Source organism: Triticum dicoccoides, chromosome 6B, assembly GCF_002162155.2.
Source record: "Triticum dicoccoides isolate Atlit2015 ecotype Zavitan chromosome 6B, WEW_v2.0, whole genome shotgun sequence".
In the NCBI taxonomy this organism is placed as follows: Eukaryota; Viridiplantae; Streptophyta; class Magnoliopsida; order Poales; family Poaceae; genus Triticum; species Triticum dicoccoides.
In genome coordinates this window covers 104,164,007-104,178,934 of record NC_041391.1, presented here as the reverse complement: position 1 = coordinate 104,178,934, position 14,928 = coordinate 104,164,007, and the positions used below count along the sequence as shown (strand labels likewise).

The window sequence follows — 14,928 nt, the reverse complement described above, 5'->3', positions numbered from 1 at the left end:
GGGGGATGGAGAACGAGAAGGAGAAGCGAGAAGGGCCGGTGGCCAAGATGGTGGACAAGTTTGAGGACATCATGACGAAGAAGTAAAAGGTAAGCACCAAGCTCAAGAAGGAAAAGAACGAAGAGGTGAAAATACAAAAAAAGATTGAGCGTGAGGAGAGGAAGATTCGGATCAAGGAAATGTGCAAGAAGCAAAATATTTGTTATCTTGTACCTGATGGCCCACGAACTTGGACCCTAATGCGGCCAGTTTGTTCACTGCACAAAAGAAGGGGGGAGGCTGAATATTAAGGCATTTGGCCGAGACAACCGATTATTTTTGCTTCTGGGTTTGAAGGATGTAAAAAACTTGATAAACATACACTTTGGCTAGTAGTTTCATTTGTGCAATTATTTAAATGTATGATCAAATTGCTATTTATCTAGATAGATTTGATAAAGAGAGGAGGCCGAACAAACGGATATTGAAATTTGGAGGACGAGATTGGATCTCCGCCCAGTCAGATGTCAGTGGACACATTCAGTGTCCGCGGATATTTGATGAGATCCGTTTGATGATGCACATTAGAGATGTCTTTAGGCTAATTACAGCTCAACCTTTCCCTCTCCTAAAATTCTTCTACTTTTTCCCCGGGCATGACAGCACAACTTTAGTTTCAGTGTTCTTATTAGTAAAGGAACACGACACATGGTGTAGTATACCTCATTCGTGTCAGTTAATACTTCCTCCGTCCCCATAATATAAGACGTTTTTTGACTCTACAGGGAGTATGTTTTAAACAATGCGTGTAGCGTGGTCACATGCTTTTAACAATGAAGGCACGCGTATGCTCGAGGTTTTTAGGGGATTGTTCGTCCACATCCAGAGTACCATCGTGTGGCAACGACATCCCAACGACTCAAGCAGCCACATACGAAAAGGCTATAAGGACTGATCAACAAGCAGGTATGGCGAGTAACTCACACATCACTATCACCATCTCCAAAACAACAAAACTTCCACGACCACGCACAGAATAAGCCAACGGTGTACCATCATCGATCAACCATCAACATTCAGCGTCATCCATCATTCCATCTGTAACCACGCTCAACGAATATGTTCCATCTCCACCCAAAATCCGTGCACGCGGAAAAACCCGAGCTACGTACTGTACGTACCAAAACCTCCTTTCAGCAGCCTAGACATCCTCCGGTGAACCATACAACTTCTCACCGTTTCATCGATCCTACAGTACTTACCAATGTTTCTTTACTACCGTAACGAGTCACAGCAGCGAGACTGAAAAAGATAAATGTTCCTCTCCCAAGATAGGGATCTATGCAGAGATGCGTCTGATCCTGTCACGTACGCCAACTTCGTTGCGACGTTCGTACATAGTGTAATGTACCTCCTCGCCATCGGAACCGAGTGAGCCGAAACCTGTACTCTGTCAGTGTGACATGTGCAGGCCCGGGCAGGAGTTGCTGCGCTTGAGGACGGGCTCCCGGATGTGGCCGTCGTCCTCCAGGGAGACGGCGCGGAGGTTGGAGGGGTCGTCCAGCAGCATCTTGGCCACCAGGTAGCCCGCCACCGACCACGTCTGGAACTTGCGCGACTGCTTCCCGATGTACCGCCCCGTCTTGCCGTCGTAGTACTCGGGGAAGTCGTCCTTGGCCAGACGCGCCTCCATCAGCTCCACCGCGTTGCGGGCGATGTGGGGCCGCCCCAGCTTCACGCTCACCGCCACCAGGAGCCACAGCAGCACTGCAGTTTGCGCGCGCACGACAACTTAGAACACATGTGTAAAGCACATTGGCATATAGAAATGCAGTGCATATATGGAAAGAAGAGCATACAAATGCATGGGCACATATACAAGGAGCTAATACTGAACCAACATAGATGTGGCGATAAACAGCAGCGACATGCATCAAACAACTGAAGCTGTTCACTATAAGATCATCTATCTGAGCTAAACTACCAATTTCCTATCCTATGAGGGTTATCTGATTTCAGGACATTCATATATACACCATGGACAGGTATAAAACCGAACAGAAAAGTAAAATACCACCACACAACACAGGTGTGCCCTCAAGTCCTGAACCAGTAAGTAGACTAACACTAACCACATGTATAAAGCAGAACAGCAATGAACAAGTACTAACTATCCTGCAGAAATAAATAAAAAGTGAATCCTAACAACTAATGCATGTGTGTCCTTAAGCCCCAAAAAAGTAACCACGAAGGGGAAAAGGTAAAACAAATTCATGTGTTTTAGGGGGGCATGATAGCGCAGGTGTCATAATCAGATTCCTGGAAATACTGATACTGTACACAACCCTTTTCTGAATATAAATGCCTAAAAATTCACCATAATCAGATACAGTACTATGCTACATTCAAACACAATATGATTGCCACACAGGTAGAGTAAGAGCTACTGTGTCAAGACTGTAAATTAAACAAGGTTCACAAAGGAACCATCCATAAATCAATCCTTGACAGCTAAGCTTGACCAAAGAGCTAACTAAAACAGATCAATATTACTCCCAAGCCAGCACAAAATTTCTGAACTATAATGTGTTGTTAATCCAACTATTTTCAGACTTACCTGGCCATGACCCTCCATTGTGGTAGCTCCATCTGGTGTTCTTTGGGTCGCATCCAGTGACTATCTGCCATTCCTGGTTTTCCATTGCAGGGTAACAGATCTTCAGGGGCATCTCTCCAATAAGCTCTTCCCAGCGTTCCTCCACGAGATCCAGTATTGCCTCAGCTTGTTCTCCAGTTGCCAAACATGACAGGATTGCAATGAAGTTGCCCAAGCAGAACCAGCGGAAGTCCATCCTTGCAGGACTGACATTTCCAATGAAGTAGCCACCACGGCTAGGCATGAAGTCAAATATCCAGTCAGGGATCGATTCAGGGATCACATTGAACTTGTTCAGAGCTGTCTGCGAGTACTCTTCGGTCTTGTAGCGATAGATGTCATTGAGTCTTTGGAAGTCGAGCCAGTAGTAACTGTGCAGATGGTAGCTCAAAGCTTTGATCCTCTTTGTTATTTGGTACACAAAGTCGTCATTAGAGTCTTTCAGCAAACTCAAGGCGCATCTCAAAGCCATGAAGAAGAGTGCCTGGATTTCAAGCGGATAGCCATATATACCCTGCATGCATTTTAAGTACTATAAGCAAGAGAAAATATGGCCATGAACAAATGCTTAAGATATACATTCAGATAGTTCCCCATCCAAAGTTCATAAGATGATCCGTGCTATTTACTTGAACTTGTACAACATTATTATGCAATCTAAGGTGAACTTCGTTTCCAGTCCCAATCTCAATAAGAGCCCTGATACGTGACTAAAACGAATCGCCTTATCCATTCAACACTTTGATTGATGGCATTCACTTATCTGAAAGTATGCTGTTCATAACTACACAATGCTCATACTTTCAAAACTACTGCATTATTGTGTAATGTATGATTCCTGACGTTCAGACTGATCACATTTCAGAATCTTTATCTCATTCGTAATACATCATGCATCAATGGTTTTCCCCTTAAGCCTACATAGAATATCCTTATAAGCACTCACATAATCCTAATGAGCTTAATGTATATTCAATTTTGATCAAGAGTGCATTTGTAAGAATGTGCCTGGACAGTTACCTTGTAATAAAACTAATGGGATAAGGGGACAATTTCAATTTTGACGGTAAGCACGCAAGCACAAGATATAATGTGAAGCATAATAACAGAACACATTTCTTTAGTGGTGTCTATGAGTGGCTTACCATTCTACGGTCTATCATGGAGCAACCATCAGCGCAGAGTAATGCTGGAGATGTATCAAACCCTTCAGAGAGCCACAGCTTGAGAATAAGGCGCATGGCCCTTTGGCAGTGAGGACTTTCAGCCAGAGAACTGTCCCTTGTATATTTTGTGTAAGCACGAAGAAGAAAAATCCACCATAGGCCAGAATCCACGGGAGCAACTCGCCCGATGGCAATTTCACCAAAATCAGCAAGCAGAGTTTCAGTCTTCTTCGTAGGGTGGGAATGGTGCACCTTGAAGCTTGCTGGCATCACACCCTGTCCAAGCTTAAAAAGATCAACCATCTTCTCTCTTGATTGAAGGCGAGCAGTCTCTACCAGGAAATTCTTCACTATCGTTGGTTCCCCTTTCATCAAGAAAGCCAAGGCACTAGGAACGAAATCCCTCATGAAAACCTGTTCCAGGATATGGCAAGAATTTCAGCACTGTTGATAATAATGTACGTAGGGTACAAGGGGATTTATAAGTTTTTTTCATGAGACACACAGTAGGTGCTTTACACAAGAGACAATAACTAAAAGCATCAATGTTCGCTATTCGAGAATTTTGCTCTAAAAAATACAGTAGAATAGAGTAAGGGATGTTCATAACTACAAGGACGAAAGAAACAATGGTTCGACTGGGAAGGAAAAGGTAACCTGGTCATAGTTGAGTTCTGCCTGAGACTTGTCTATTGCAGCAAGAGTCCCAATTGGCTGACCTTTGAAGTAAACTATTGATTGCTTTAGGGCTTCCCAAGCAGCATCTGTGATTGTGTGCCTGTGCATTCCATTGCTGTCTGCAGTGAATTCTCCAGAAGGATCACATGAAGATATTGGTGTACAACCACCTTTAACGATCTCCGGGATTTGGGGCTGATGACAAAGTTGAAAACCACCATGCCCTATCTTAGATAAGATTGCTTGACTCACTTCAGCAGATCTATGCCGTTCCATAGGCCACGCTTTTTTCTTCTGCTCCAGATTCAAGGAATCATACTTGGTATCATCCGTCAGTTCTGTGACCTTACTCTGAGGGGGAATTATTGGGGAGAGTACCATCTTTCTAGTTCAAAAGTTCTAAAACAGGAAAACCTCTGCTAATACAAAAAGGTAAACGCAAGTCAGATTTTATCCAAGACTGAGTTGAATTCATTTCGAAATTCAGAAAATCTATACTCCACATAAAATAAAATACATTGCATTCTAACTGAAAAGGCAAGCATTCTGCCAGTAGCTCGTGCAACTTACAAGTGGAAACGGGTATATGTTTGGTGAAGGTTACCAATGACAAACTGAGATACCAGAACATGAACCAGAGATGAAAGCAGAGCAAAATAAAAACAACATGCACTGCATCTTTCTTACTTGAGAAGACACACAAACAAACTGCCATGTCGTTAAAATGTAAACCACAACAAGAGGAACACATCATCTTATCCATAGAAAAAAGGCAATGACAGGAAGGGACTAACATTGGCAATTTACTCACATACTGCTAGCTGCTAGGAACAATAGCTTTGGGCAATTGCCTGAGGCTGCCTACTGTCTGGAAACAAGATGGGCTATGGACAGCGCATAATTCTTATGTGAATGTGCCACAAGCCAAGCCCTGTAAAATACTTCTCTCGTGTACAGCACTGAGAGCAATACTGGTTGTCCCTGCTCAGAATACTCAGGGACTTCAAATGCAAATCCAACAATCGCCTACTAAGGGAAGTATCAAAGCAAACTGATCAATCACCGCACCGCACAGGGACATAGCACAACATTACAAGCCGCTGATGTACTGTCTTACACCGACCACCACCAATCTCAAGCTCTTAACAAAAACACGAAAACATCCACTATATCCTCAACCCAATCAGCACAGATTAAACAATTACTATCACGGAGGCACAACATAATCATGATTCATCAACAAATTCGATCCTCCAAATGGAGAACCGTGAAACAGGATGGCACACACCCCCTTATCGTACGCAGAACAGCACGCTGTAAATGGTGGCCAACCGCGGACGATCTGAACGCACCAGGACCAAAATCAGCGAAGCATTCCAGGCACTCTGCCACAAGAGCAGAGGCGCGGCCGCCAGGGCGACAGCATCCGAAATCGAGCGCGACGCTACTACTCCATAAACGGAGGACCTAGAGCGGAGCAGATCGGAAGACCTAGAACGCGAAAAAAATGGCCAGAACAGGGGAAGCACGAACCCGCGCGTGCGAAACCGCAAAACCCTCTCCCACCACATAAACCTCGAGCGCAGCGAAACCGCGCGGTGAGAGAGACGGAGCGAGAGGGGAGCCCGATCGACGACGCGGCTCCGCCTCCACCCGTCCCCCCGCCCGCGACGAGGCCTGCGGAGGCGGATCTAGACGGCGCGCGCGCGCCCGGAGGCGGCGGAGGCCGCCCCCCGGGCCGGATTTAAGCGGGAGAAATCGCTGAGGGAAGGGACAAGCAGCCTCGTGCGCGCGTACCTCGGGGCCGACGGCCGAATGCTGCGGGCGGGCGGACGGGGCGGAAGCGGTGGAGGCGCGGCCGATGTCCCGGCGGGGAGGAGGAGCGGGGCGGCGAGGCGTGGGAGGCGGGGTGTGTGTTGGGAGCCGGAGGGAGGGGTGGGAAATGTGGGAGTGGGGGAGGCGTGTGGGTTTAGCGCCGCCCCTTTGTAGGGGGTAGGTCGGTGAGGCAGGCTCGGGAGGAAGAGAAATGAAAAGAGACTGGAGTAACTGCGGTAATTAATTTACCTCAAGAAGGAAACTCTGGTAATTAGCTGTCACGTGCAAATTGTTTGTATCACCCGCGACTCATCCCCCCACAGCAACCTTTTACCGCTCCCGTCGCCCAACAAAGCCAGCTGGTCCATCGGATCCCTCTGAACTCCCTCTGCTTCATCCGCGTAGTGCGTTAAACATTACAAATTTTGATCATGTTTATTCATAGGCAAAAAATATGTACATTTAAAATGCCAAATGGATATCATTGGATAGATCAATACTTTCATGTTGTATATGTTTGAAATTGTATATATAAATAGTTTTTTCTATAAACTCGGTCAAAGTTTACTTAATTTGGCTTTTTTTTAAATATATGCACTACATTATGAAACGGAGGGAGTACGCAATTTTATTATCGTCACGTGTGTTTCTTTCCAACTTGATGTCTTGCACTTTTGGGTTAAAAGAAAAAAGAAAAGTCGGATGAATCATATAGTGTGAGTAAACTTAATCTGATGTTCTGGTGAAAACAAGAAGATAATTGATGGATGTTCATGCATTTCTCCTTCGTGGAACGTGTCTAGATAGATCTTTGCTCTAACTCTACGCTAGTCCAGTAGAGCGGGAGGTGCTCAGGAAGAGAGGAGTGCATTGGCAGTTGGCGAGCAAGCGTGCTATAGTTGGTAGGAGAGAAGTCCTAGGGAAGTGTGTGTTGGTGTGAAGAGACGTGAGAGTGTTGGCCTGCTTCCGATACATTTATAATCGGGTTGTGCCGCCACGACACGACCCGATATTTTTTTATTCAGCCCAATAGACTAAATATAGGCCCAACACGGCTTAATAGGTTGAATCCTACGTGGGCGAGCGGGCTAAACGTGTCGTTAGGTTAGGCCGGGTCGTGTCGTGCTGTGGGTCGACAAGTTGGACACCTTTGCTCCTACATGGCCAAAAAGAGTATTAGAGAAGGGAAGAGGATTTGTAACACCACACCCCTATATGGACATTAATTCGAAAAAAAATACCATGAAATTCCAAAAAAAATCTAGAGTTTTGGGATATGAAACCTAGGTGTCCAATATACTTTTAGAGTGAAATTGGGTGAAAAATACCAGGAAACATATCCGTGGCAAAAAAGACAAAAAAATCCTATGCATGAAAAAAAACTATTTTGATGGATTTTAGTTTGAACTGTGTTTTCTTTGCCACAGATACATTTCCTGGTATTTTTCTACAAAACTTCATATGGGAATAGATTGGGCACCCAAGTTTGAGATCCAAAAATTTAGGTTTTTTTAATATTTTCCTGGTACTTTTTAAATTTATTTTTGTATAGGCGTGGAGCACCCAGGTGCTCCTATGTATTTCCCATTAGAGAAGTACTTTGTATGCCACTAAAATGGCTTGACTGCCTAAAAAACTAAATGGCTTGACATAGTTAGCCCAGCGAGACACCGCTGGCGCTGATTGAACTGTGAAACACAATGCGCTCCACTCACACACACATGGCGTAGCTAGAGGATGGACAGGATGGTCCATGGACCACCCTATAATCGACCCAGTACTTCACTATTCTTGTAAAATAAATTAGACACCAAGGCCTATTCCCAAAAAGTATGATTGCACTATTTGATAGCTAGCTCCCTCATTCCTTCCTATGTTCTAGGTGTATGCTTTCCCCAGGAAAAAAATCCATTGTATGCTTAAAACAAGTTTTCCTCTTTTTTTTGCGGTGAAGTTTTCTTGTACATTATAAAATGTATTTGATGACTTGAAGTTTCCAACTGACCTTACCACGGTGGCGAACCCTAGCATTCAGCAAGGGGAGAAGCTGGTGATGCATGGCACTAGGTAGGCATAGGCCGGAGGAGTGTGTCGGCGAGGCGGGGGCTAGTAACATGTGCACGGGGCAGAACAAGCCACCGAGGCAAGAACTCCACTGACTTCACATCTTTCCAATTTAAAGTATGATTTGCATTTTCCATTCAAGTATGATTTTGCCTTCAAGGTTTAACTATTAGTGCAAACCAAAACTCAAAATTGATAAATAAAGCCAACTGAATACTGATGATTATTGGTACATCTGAACTGACAATTGATAATTTAAACCTTTTACTGTAGAATTGTTGCAAAATTAATTTTACTGATACATTCTTTTGATAAATTCTATACCAGTATGTGGTGGCGTAGCAAGATGATGGGTCTGTTTGGATGCTTCTTATGCTCGACATGCCAATATTGGCGCGCAAAATATTGGCAGAAGATTCGGCTGCTAGCCACTCGCCAAAAATTTTAGCTAAGAAACCACTATGGAAAGTTATTGGGGCTGGGACGAACTATTTTTTTAATGAGATATAAATACAGGCCAGCACTGAAGTCAATGCCGAATTTCTTACCGGGCTGCTCGGGGCACCAAACCAAACAGACTCGTTACCTTCCTACGGATGGCAAAATACAAACCATGAATGTTTGTGGGAGGGGGGCAAAGGCTAAAAAAAAATCTCATCTAAGGCTCCCATGTTTTTTTTTCATAAATTGGTTCAAGGGGGGGGGGGGCATTGGTCCCCTCATCTTGACACATAGTATGTTGGTTTGTTGTATTTGTGATATAAGACATTTTTATATTAATTGGACCATCCTGACTGAAAATCATGACTACGCCACTGCTCACACATGACACCGGCGTTGATTGCTTGTCCAGACATAACCTAAGAAAAAGGCTAATAAGACATTAGGGGTGTCATGGCATCTGATACGTCTTCAATGTATCTACTTCTCCAAATACTTTTGCTGTTATTTTGGATTTGCATGATTTGAATGGAATTAACTCGGACTGACATTGTTTTCAGCAGAACTACCATGGTGTTATTTTTGTGCAGAAATAAAATTTCTCGAATTGACCTGAAAATTTACGAATAATTTTTCTAGAATATATAAAATACTGGTGCAAAGATCTACTGGAGGGGGGCCACCAGAGGGCCACAAGCTCAGGTGGCGCCCCCAGGCTTGTGGGACCCTAGGGACTCCGTTTGCCCTACCTCCAAGTCTATAAGTACCGTCTCACGAAGAAAAAACCCGGAGATAAAGTTTCATTGCGTTTTACGATACAGAGCCACCACCACCTCATGTTCTTCATCAGGAGGGCTGATCTGGAGTCCGTTCGGGGCTCCGAAGAGGGGGATTTGTCACCATGATCATCACCAACCCTTCTCCATCAACAATTCCATGATGCTCACCGCCGAGAGTAAGTAATCTCTTCGCAGGTTGCTTGATGGTGATAGAGTTGGATGAGATTTGTCATGAAATCGAGTCAATTTGTTAGGGCTTGATCTCTAGTATCCACTATATTCTGAGATTGATGTTGCTCTGACTTTGGTATGCTTAATGTTTGTCACTAGGGCCTGAGTGCGATGATTTCAGATATTAACCTATTATATTTTCACGTATATAAGTGTGTTTTGGATCCTATCTTGCATGTTGTATGCACCTATTATGTGTTATGATCCGTAGACCCCAGAGTGATAGCAATTGAGATTCGCTACAGTGATGACCATAGTACGAGGTGTTCATGTATTCATTGAGTGTTAATGCTTTGTTCCAGTTGTCTATTAAAAGGAGGCCTTAATATCCCTTAGATTTCCTTATGGACCCCGCTTCCACGGGAGGATAGGACAAAATATGTTATGCAAGTTCTTATTATAAGCACGTATAACTACATATGGAATACATGCCTACATTATATTGATGAATTGGAGCTATTGTGTATCGCTGGGTTGTGACTGTTACATGATGAATATCATCCAACACACATATCCTTTGCTGATCCAATGCCTACGCTTTGCTCATATTGATCTTTACTAAGTTATTACTATTGATGTTGCTGCTATTGCAATCACTATAAAAATGCTACTGTTCCTATTACTGCTACTATTAAAACTATCAAACTACTGTGCTACTAAACACTTTGCTGAAGATATTTAGTTCTTCAGTGGTTGAATTGACAACTCAACTGCTAAGACTTATAAATATTCTTTGGCTCCCTTGTGTCCAATCAATAAATTGGGTGAAATACTACCCATGAAGACTGTCACGATCCCCTATATTTGTGGGTTATCAGCATCCTCCTACTGTTGTTTTAGGAGGAAAAAACAAGGACACCTTTGCCAAGCTTCACTATACCACAAGTTCTGTCGATATTGCTCCAAGATATGCTTTGCCTAGTTCTTCCTCCAGAAGGCAAAGTGGTTGTTATAGAGGGCATTGGTGGCTTGGGAAAGACATGGACGGCAAAAGCTGCGTTCAAAACCGCAAGCAACTCAAATCGCTTTGAAAACTGTATGTGGGTTTATTGTGCAGAAGCTATAGTCTGAGACAGTGCACTGAGAAGATTGCGACATGTCCTTAAATTGACATTGGAGAGGAACTATTATCATCAAGAATAAGGGTAATGATCAAAGAACATCTTGCAAGATGAAAGTTCTTGTTGGTTCTTAACAATGTTTATTTTCTCGAGGAAAACATTTAATGGCACCTCGGGATTCCATGCCCTCAAGAGCAGAGTTTAGGTTCAAAGGTCATTGTGACCACAAGAACCAGGAGGGCTTTATCAGTCATGGATCCAGCTCTAGTTATAATGCCACAACCTCTCCTATATCAGGAGTCATATGACCAACTACGTGAGAAGATTGGCAAAGATATTGATCTAAAGTTAATTGACAACTGTTATGGCATGCCATTGTTGGTTATCTTACCGGCGGGAGCACTGTGTGATGTGCCTACATAAGAGGAATTCAGCAAGTTAATTAGTGAAGCTTATGTAGCTCAAGGACCCAAGGTGTCAGTGTTCACCACAATGATTCGCCTTGTAAAGTTTGGTTACCATCGGCTTCCTAGTGATACCACCAGACACTGCTTCCTCTACTGCTTACTATTCCCTAACAATGAAGCAATTTCTGTCAAGGACTTGATCATGTTCTGGAAGCTAGAGGGTATGATTCAAGAAGCTAGTAGAGATTCTCATGAGGCTAACTGTAATGGTAAGAAAATAATTCATGTGCTTTTGAAGCATGGTTTGGTTCATTCTGAGGGTGATGATCACATCCGCATGCACAATGTCGTTAGAGAGACGATATCACGACTTGGAAGGGATAATGGCTACGTAGAACAGCCCCAAAGGTACTTTGACGGTGACATTCGATTTGAGTATCTTGCCAGGTTGGGCCGAAGAACTCCGTGCAAGTCCAAGCCATGTGTACTTTTCAACTTCAACGCTACTTTTAAGAGGAAACCGCCATATGAGAACTATATCGAAAGATTTTTTTTTGCCATGTGGGAATACTTAGAGTGCTAGACCTATCCTTCACTCCAATCAGAATCCTGCCCCAGTCAATTTCTCGTTTGTATCACCTCCGTTTGCTGCTACTAGTTGGATGTGGATACCTGGAGAAAATTCAGCACATAGGCTCGCTGCACATGTTGGAGATACTTAATGCATCAGGGCGTGGCTCCCTGAAAAGTGTAGAGTGTGGATCATTTGACCGTATGAGGTTGCTCAAGATCCTTGACCTTTCGAGAACTTCTATTGCATACTTGCCATCTCTCGCTGCGTGCATGGAGCATACCGGACTTCTGCTACAAGATTGCCCGTGTGCTGAGTCCGAGCCAACCAGAGAAACAAGACACAATACTTGTGATACAGAATCTATCAAGTTCGCGTATGGAGTTTCGAAAATAGGCGCTGTCAGTAACCTACAGATAGGGACAAGTAAGGATCGGGTGAACTGGATGGCCATGCTTTGGTTACCTCTTGGACTGACCTTCGAGTTTTCCGACAGATTTGGCATGAGGGTCTCTCAAGATGTAAACCAGGACAGAAAAACATACACTTATGCGAGATGCCAACTTCGTCCAGGCTTTGGACAAAGACTCTCCGCTGTGGTCGAACTGCCTTCGAAAGTTCTGTTAAACACATGATTATGTGTGACGTACAGGAGGTTGAGAAGTTTATTCGGTTGGAGAGATATTGGGTAGCTAGGCTCATAGGATATAATTTGTTGTAACCTCTAGCTAGCTTATCTCTTATATTTCTTCCTTTCCAAGTTGTATCTCCAACAAACTCTTGTACGCGTATATCAGGTTCGCACCCTGCCTATTTAACATGCAACACGTCGCCCTAGATCGGGTAAGACGTTTCCGTCAACGCACATGGTATCAGAGGCTTCCTACTTCCCATCTAGCCTCCATCGACTCCACCTGTGCTAAAGCCATGTCTTCCTCCTCCGGCACCTCCCAGCCCAACCTCAATGGGCAGGTCCTCGAGAAGCTCTCCCGCACGAACTATGTGCTATGGCGCACGCAGATCACACCCCAACTGTGTGGCGCATGTGTCTTCTGCTACATCGACGACACCTTGCCGAAGCCGGCCAAGTGATGACCCACAAGTATAGGGGATCTATCGTAGTCCTTTTGATAAGTAAGAGTGTCGAACCCAACGAGGAGCAGAAGGAAATGACAAGCGGTTTTCAGTAAGATATTCTCTGCAAGCACTGAAACTGTAGGTAACAGATAGTTTTATGATAAGATAAATTGTAACGGGTAACAAGCAATGAAAGTAAATAAAGTGCAGGAAGGTGGCCCAATCCTTTTTGTAGCAAAGGACAAGTCTGGACAGTTTCTTATAATGAGAAAAGCGCTCCCAAGGACACATGAGAATTATCGTCAAGCTAGTTTTCATCACGCTCATATGATTCGCGTTCGATACTTTGATAATTTGATATGTGGGTGGACCGGTGATTGGGTACTGCCCTTACTTGGACAAGCATCCCACTTATGATTAACCCCTATTGCAAGCATCCGCAACTACAAAAGAAGTATTAAGGTAAACCTAACCATAGCATGAAACTAATGGGTCCAAATCAGCCCCTTACGAAGCAACGCATAAACTAGGGTTTAAGCTTCTGTCACTCTAGCAACCCATCATCTACTTATTACTTCCCAATGCCTTCCTCTAGGCCCAAATAATGGTGAAGTATCATGTAGTCGATGTTCACATAACACCACTAGAGGAGAGACAACATACATCTCATCAAAATATCGAACGAATACCACATTCACATGACTACTAATAGCAAGACTTCACCCATGTCCTCAGGAACAAACGTAACTAATCACAAAGCATATTCATGATCATAGGAGTATTAATATGCATTAAGGATCTGAACATACGATCTTCCACCAAGTAAACCAATTAGCATCAACTACAAGGAGTAATCAACACTACTAGCAACCCAGAGGTATCAATTTGTGGTTTTGATACAAGATTGGATACAAGAGATGAACTAGGATTTTGAGAGGAGATGGTGCTGGTGAAGATGTTGATGGAGATTGACCCCCTCCCGATGAGAGGATCATTGGTGATGACGATGGTGATGATTTCCCCCTCCCGGAGGGAAGTTTCCCCGGCAGAACAGCTCCATCGGAGCCCTAGATTGGTTCCACCTCGTGGCGGCGGAGTTTCGTCCCGTAAGCTTGCTTATGATTTTTTCTAGGGTAAAAGCCTTCATATAGCAGAAGATGGGAACCAGAGGGCCACCAGGGGGCCCAGGAGACAGGGGACGCGCCCAGTAGGGGTGGGCGTGCCCCCACCCTCCTGGCCAGGGTGTGGGCCCCCTTTGGTGTTTTCTTCGCTCAATAATTCTTATTAATTCCAAAAATAACTTCCGTGGAGTTTCAGGATTTTTGAAGCTGTGCAGAATAGGCTTCCAATATTTGCTCCTTTTCTAGCCAGAATTCCAGCTGCCGGCATTCCCCCTCTTCATGGTAAACCTTGTAAAATAAGAGAGAATAGCCATAAGTATTGAGACATAATGTGTAATAAGAGCCCATAATGCAATAAATATTGATATAAAAGCATGATGCAAAATGGACGTATCAACGCCCTCAAGCTTAGACCTCGCTTGTCCTCAAGCGGAAGCCGAAATCGAAAAATATGTCCATATGTTTAGAGATAGAGGTGTCGATAAAAATAAAATACGGACATGAGGGCATCATGATCATTATTATAACAACAACATATATATATTTTGTCATATGATTTCTTATGCTCAAGTAACAATCGATTCACAATGTCAAGTATGGTTCAGAAACTTCATTGAGAACTAAGAAACTATAATCTTAGTCATTGAAGCAATTGCAATTTATCATAACATCGGGAAGAGTCAAGAATAGAGCTTTGCAGCAAGTCCACATACTCAACTATCATATAGTCTTCTACAATTGCTAACACTCACGCAATACTTATGGTTATGGAGTTTTAATCGGACACAGAGAAAGATGGGGGTTGATAATGTTGCCTCCCAACATATTCACCTTTGGGTGATGTCAACAATAATAGCTCATGCTAACTTACATCCAATTGGA

At 43.7% G+C, this 14,928-nt stretch overlaps 1 protein-coding gene and 1 pseudogene across 1 annotated transcript; one reads left to right on the top strand and one right to left on the bottom strand.

Annotated features, from left to right (window-relative positions):
* Positions 1 to 1,029: 1,029 nt before the first annotated feature.
* On the bottom strand, positions 1,030 to 6,327 carry LOC119326242 (probable alkaline/neutral invertase F). Its single transcript, XM_037599929.1, has 5 exons — positions 6,277 to 6,327; positions 4,459 to 4,895; positions 3,781 to 4,215; positions 2,597 to 3,149; positions 1,030 to 1,746 (listed from the first exon to the last, which is right to left on the bottom strand). The coding sequence occupies exons 2-5, from the start codon at positions 4,858 to 4,860 to the stop codon at positions 1,433 to 1,435; spliced, it is 1,704 nt and encodes a 567-aa protein (XP_037455826.1). The 5' UTR covers positions 4,861 to 4,895; positions 6,277 to 6,327; the 3' UTR covers positions 1,030 to 1,432.
* Positions 6,328 to 10,587: 4,260 nt separating this feature from the next.
* On the top strand, positions 10,588 to 12,475 carry LOC119320851 (annotated as a pseudogene).
* Positions 12,476 to 14,928: the final 2,453 nt, after the last annotated feature.

Excerpts from the sequence above, each read along its gene's own strand:
- LOC119326242 (XM_037599929.1), bottom strand. The coding sequence starts at position 4,860 with ATGGTACTCTCCCCAATAATTCCCCCTCAGAGTAAGGTCACAGAACTG. Across the intron at positions 3,150-3,780 it reads CCATGATAGACCGTAGAATG|GGTATATATGGCTATCCGCT; the intron begins GTAAGCCACTCA and ends AAATGCATGCAG. Across the intron at positions 1,747-2,596 it reads CAATGGAGGGTCATGGCCAG|TGCTGCTGTGGCTCCTGGTG; the intron begins GTAAGTCTGAAA and ends CGCAAACTGCAG.